The sequence below is a fragment of the Monodelphis domestica genome, chromosome 2, assembly GCF_027887165.1.
Source record: "Monodelphis domestica isolate mMonDom1 chromosome 2, mMonDom1.pri, whole genome shotgun sequence".
Lineage (NCBI taxonomy): Eukaryota > Metazoa > Chordata > Mammalia > Didelphimorphia > Didelphidae > Monodelphis > Monodelphis domestica.
This window is the reverse complement of record NC_077228.1, coordinates 415,287,938-415,293,732: the sequence shown is the minus strand read 5'-3', so window position 1 is coordinate 415,293,732 and position 5,795 is coordinate 415,287,938. Positions and strand designations below refer to the sequence as shown.

The following is a 5,795-nucleotide window of genomic DNA, read 5'->3' as shown; positions in this document are numbered from 1 at the left end:
GAACAGTGTTATAAACCATCTTCACCTTTACTAATTACCTTTTCTAAGAGAATAATAGGATATTGTATAGGTACTGGTACAATACTGTTTTGTACAAGCAGTTCTCCATTTCCACTAAGTACAGGACAAGGGAATATCTAAAATCATAACATATTTATAAAGTACTTTCTTGACAAGAATCCCCTGAGATGGAGCATTGCAGGTGAGGAAAGATAGAGTATAAAGAATCCAGGACTTAAAATCAGAGAGCCTGCATTGGAATCCTTCCTAGGCATATGACCTCAAGCAGGACTTTGGACCTCTCCCTGCCTCAGTTTCCTCATCTGTAAATAAAGACCTTGGATTTGATGACCTCTAAAATCCCTTCCAGCTCTTAATCTATGATCCTATGAAAGGTTCATAAAAGTAAAGGAATTCATCCAGTTACAAAGTGTATTGGTGCCAAATCTTAAATAGGACTTGGTTGTGAATTTAAACTTCTTCCTTACCACCCCCCCAAAAAAAAAACTCGTGGGGATGGTGTTATTCTGTGGGCCTATTTATGGATTTGGAACAATATGATGCTGCTTGAGATCAGAAATATAGAGTGAGAAAATTCACCCCCTTCATTTTAAAAATCAGGAAACTGAGGCTCAAGGAAACTTGCCCAAGGTCATATAGATAGCAGCCAGTGGTGGAGGGAGCTGGGGATTCAAACTCGGGTTCTCTGCCTCCTAATCCCCTTGGCTTTTTCCACTAGAGCACTCCACTTAAATGGTAGCTATCTCTATTTCTTAAAAGCAGCCAGAAAAAAAAAATAGGATTAGACATTCAGAAACATTTCATGGGGCAGCGAGTCACTGAAATATTCAGAGACGTGGAATCTTTGTGGATATGTTTAATAATAGGAGGGACCAATATTTTCGAGAGCTGATTTTAGATACACTACTGCCTAGAAGCTGTGAAATGGACTAAACAATCCCTGGAGATCTATTCCAGGCCTCTGATTCTATAATTGCACATCCATTAACCATAGGTTAATGGGGAGGGTGGACAGAAGAGGAGAAACTGTTGCATATAGTAATGCCGTGTGTTCTCTAGGTCAAGCTCCAAAAAGAATATTTCGGAGTGTTTCAAGTCTTGCCTACACAGAGATGAGATGCTATGGAAAAATTCAATAACAATGTTCAAAAACATTGTTGGATGCAGACCATGTGGTAATGGGTGGAAGTACATTCCAATTACCTATCTTTTGCAAATTCCTGAAAAGGGAAATTTATCACTATCTCCAGTTCTCGAGAAATAAGGGCTTTATAAAAGTCTTGCGGGCAAAGACCAAAAAAAAGAAAAAATAACAACAAAAAAAAACCCTAACCCCCCCCCCCCCCACATTCACAGCAGGAAGTCTTCAATGGCTATTGAGCTCTAAAGGAACAACTCTGCACATAAGTCCTCCTTCAGCGTGCTAACTAAGATCTTTACTAGATACAAGGCATTGGGGCGGGTAATTATTGTGCTCGAGAACAACTCAGCTTCCTTGTGTGAGAAAAAGGGAGAGAAAGATCTGACCAGCTAGTACTACTGGTATTAGGGGTTTTATTTGCATGTCAATGAGCCAAATGGGCAAAGAGGCCAGTTGTGCAGCGTTCTGCGGAACAAGGTTATTATTATCATATTGCCTCACTTAACAATTTCACTGAAAAGGAAGAGTTCTACCACAGTGTCTGTAAGCTCTGCGCTATATGGGACGTGCTGCTACGTGCCCACCTCCAGAACTACTTTATTTACAAAGCGATTACCATGTTATCTATTTGTTTTCCTTTTCCAGCAACTGCAGCGTTAGTCAGCCCTTGCATTTCTTAATTACCAACCCATTCGCTTCTAAATCAGCCCCAAACCGTCGGGCTAAAGCCTAGGGGGAGGCTGTGCAAGTTTGCACACACCCCCACTCCCGGATCAAGGGCAACAGCAGAAGCAAGAAACTGTGTATGTGCAAAAAGGTGGATCTGGGGACTAGGATCGCTGAGTTTGTTTACAGAGCAGAGACGCCTCAGCTCGGATGCCAAAGCTACCAGGAGCAGCAAACGCAAACTTAGCAAAAGCACACGTACCACGGGAGGAACTGAGAGTGACACTGAAAGCGCGGATCGGATCTCCCGGGCTGTGCGCGAGAGGGGAGTCCGACTGGCGGAGCCCCGTTTACATGCCTGCCTAGCCGCAGTTGGTCCACCTGCAACAGCTGCCGCTTTCCCCCCTTTTCTCCCTTCCCCCACTCCACTATCTCCTTGCCCTTGAAAGCAAAAAGGGGGGAAAGGAAGAGAAAAAAAAGAGGTCTAGCCAGTACACAGCTCCCCAGTAACACAAAGCAAACCCCGGGAAGGGCTCCTTGGGGGTGTGGGCATTCTTCTGCCAGGCGGTTTCAAAGGCACTCGAAGGAGCGCAGCCATTCTTCGAAACGGCGAGAGAAGCAGAGAGGAGAGAGCGGGGGCAAGGTTGCAGAACTGCATCCCGGAGGGAGGCAGGGTGGGGGTGGAGGAAAACTAAGCTGACCCCCCTCCCCTCAGCAATAGACACACACTCTGTCTCTCTGCTCTCCTTATTCTGTAGGTGGCATTCCCAAACTACTAGGTTAGGGAGGGCTAGAAAGGTGGTTAGGTTGTGGGGTCTGGGGAGATAACAGCTGGAGACCTCCCCCACCCTTAGTGCTGGGGGGGGGGGTTGGGTGCGTCCTCCCTTTGCTATCTCTCCGGGGCAGGCTCTCCGCTTCCCAGGCTGGGAGTCTTGGGGTGCGTTATTCTCTGCGTGGGGCGGGAGGGACTAGAACAAGAGGTTTGGGGTAGGGGCGCATGGAGGGTGAGAAAGGACAGCCCCCCTTTCCTTTGCAACCCGGGCGCACCGCTCCGCAGGCGGAGCCCTAGCCAGCAACATCCCCCACACGTGCCGCCCTGCAGAGGGGGACTGGACTACCTGGATCCCTTCCAGTTGAGTCTGAGCCGCGCCAGCCTGGACTCCAGGTTTTCGTTTTGATTGCTTGTGAGGCTTTTGCTCCTCCCTTCCTGAAATCCTATATTAACTGTGGCCAAAGCTGTAAGAAACATAGCTCATTGTTGGCAAATGCCGATGAGCCTCACTGAGGAGTAAGGGGAAGGCTTGGGGGAAAATAAAAGAGAAAGGGGCTTGGGTCTTCAGGCGCAGCTACAGCAGCAGCAACAGCAGCAGCAGCCGCCACAAAACGACACTAATAATATCACGTAACCAACCTCGGAGGAAACCAGGAAAATACTCTATATGCAGCTGGGCGGATTTTAAACTGAGCGATTTTACCAACAACCTTGTGAGCAGAAAGAGCAAAGACCGGAGAAGGTAAGTGTTGCCGGCGAATCTCTTGCAACTTAAGAGGGTTTGCCTTCAGGAAGAGCGGTAGCCTGTGCAAGGGAAATAACAGGATGGGTAGGGTGGATTTCATTCTAAAAGTTCTCGTGGTGGGGCTCTAGAAGACTTCCTTTATTAGCCTCCTCTGGGGTGTCGGCTCTCGTCCCCCCACTGCCCTGTTTTGCTTTTTGTTTTGTTTTGGTGGTGAATTAGCCTCCCTCCCCCATTTGGTACACATTGGGGAGACGTTTGGGGGGCACCGCTGGGCGTGCTTCCCTGCAGGGAAAGGGACGGGTTCTGCAGCGTCGGGCACTTTTCTGGGTGGCAGGTCTGCGGGAGTTAGGAAGTGGGGCAGGAGAGGCGGCGGCAGGCGTTTGCTCTGCGGACTTGGACCCTTCGATTCAGTGTACGGAGGGCGGCTGCGAGCTCTGTTTGCGGGCAGAAGCTGGGAGGCTAGGGAGCAGGGTGTGCGAGCTTGGAGACACGTGTGGTGGGGATTTATACATCTTTTCTGCATTTTTTTTAAACTTTCAGGGTTGGAAATGGCTGACCACATGATGGCCATGAACCACGGGCGCTTCCCCGATGGCACCAACGGGCTGCATCACCACCCTGCTCACCGGATGGGAATGGGTCAGTTTCCAAGCCCCCATCACCACCACCAGCAACAACAACAACACGCCTTCAATGCCTTAATGGGCGAGCATATACACTATGGCGCTGGGAATATGAATGCCACTAGCGGGATCAGGCATGCGATGGGGCCAGGGACTGTGAATGGAGGTCATCCCCCCAGCACCATGCCCCCCACGGCCAGATTTAACAACTCCCAGTTCATGGGGCCCCCAGTCGCCAGCCAGGGAGGCTCCTTACCGGCCAGCATGCAGCTGCAGAAGCTAAACAACCAGTATTTCAACCATCACCCTTATCCCCACAACCACTATATGCCGGATTTGCATCCTGCAAGCCACCAGATGAACGGGACGAACCAGCATTTCAGAGATTGCAACCCAAAGCACAGCAGTAGCAGCGGCAACAGCGGCGGTAGCAGCAGCAACAGCAGCAGCAACATGCCTTCCTCGGTTCCCCACGTCCCCGCTGCGATGCTGCCTCCCAATGTCATAGACACTGACTTCATAGACGAGGAAGTGCTCATGTCGTTAGTGATAGAAATGGGTTTGGACCGCATCAAGGAGCTGCCTGAACTCTGGCTGGGACAAAACGAGTTTGATTTTATGACGGACTTCGTGTGCAAACAGCAGCCTAGCAGAGTGAGCTGCTGACTTAATTTAAGCAACAACAACCACAACCACAACAAAAGAAAATAGATCCCGACTTTTTCGGTGTGAATTAAAAACATTCCCTTAGACACAGTATCTCTCTTTTCAGATCTTGAACGGTTTGAGAACTTGGAAAACAGAGTAAACTATAAAACTTGTACAAATTGGTTTAAAAGAAAATTGCTGCCACTTTTCTGTTTTTTTTTCTTTCTGGTTTTTTGTTTTTTTTGTAGCCTTGACATTCACCTCCCTTATGTAGTAGTAAAATCTAGCTAACTCGGTCTCTTTTCTGTTTTTTTCTCCTTTTTTCCTCACTTAATTTCTAAAGTGCTCAACTGTTAGATATTAATCTTGGCAAACTGCTTAATCTTGTGGATTTTGTAGATGGTTTCAAATGACTGAACTGCATTCAAATTATGAGTGGAAGGAAAAATTGCATTAGTTGGTTGCATGAACTTTGAAGGGCAGATATTACTGCACAAACGCTGCCATCTCGCTTCATTTTTAACTATGCATTGGAGTACAGACTAATTTTAAAAATATGCTAAACTGGAAGTTTAAACAGATGTGGGCCAAACCATTCTGGATCAGGAAAAGTAATACTGTTACTTTAAAGTCTGCTACCCATCCCCCTCCCCCATATGTACAGACAATAATATGGTGTGGAATGTAGTCAGTGGCAACATTTCACAGATTTTTATTTTGTTTCTGTCTTCAACATTTTTGACACTGTGCTAATAGTTTATTCAGTACATGAAAAAGATACTACTGTGTTGAAAGCTTTTTAGGAAATTTTGACAGTATTTTTGTACAAAACATTTTTTTGAAAAAATACTTGTTAATTTATTCTATTTTAATTTGCCAATGTCAATAAAAAGTTAAGAAATATTTCAGTTTTTCTAGAAGTCATTTATAAAGGGTTGGGGGTGTTTTTGTCATTTGGATTTTTTGGTTGGTCCTTTTAGTCTCCCTTTCCCCCTCCTGCTTCCCTCCTCTACCCCTTCACCCCCCCCCCCAGCCCCCACCCCCTAGTGGACCACTTTAACAATAAGCTGTTGATGAGAACAAACATTCCAAAGGAGAAATTACATGGCACCAATGCAGGTCATGGTGAGCTTAAGGAGGAGGGAGGGGGGAAGGGAGGGTGTAGGATTTAACCACAAC

The 5,795-nt window shown here is 46.9% G+C and overlaps 1 protein-coding gene across 1 annotated transcript; it reads left to right on the top strand.

Moving 5' to 3' along the window:
- Positions 1–2,157: 2,157 nt before the first annotated feature.
- CITED2 (Cbp/p300 interacting transactivator with Glu/Asp rich carboxy-terminal domain 2) lies at positions 2,158–5,519 on the top strand. Its single transcript, XM_001370310.5, has 2 exons — positions 2,158–3,342; positions 3,886–5,519. Exon 2 carries the CDS (start codon positions 3,894–3,896, stop codon positions 4,632–4,634), a length of 741 nt encoding a protein of 246 aa, XP_001370347.1. The 5' UTR covers positions 2,158–3,342; positions 3,886–3,893; the 3' UTR covers positions 4,635–5,519.
- The last annotated feature ends 276 nt before the right edge of the window (positions 5,520–5,795 follow it).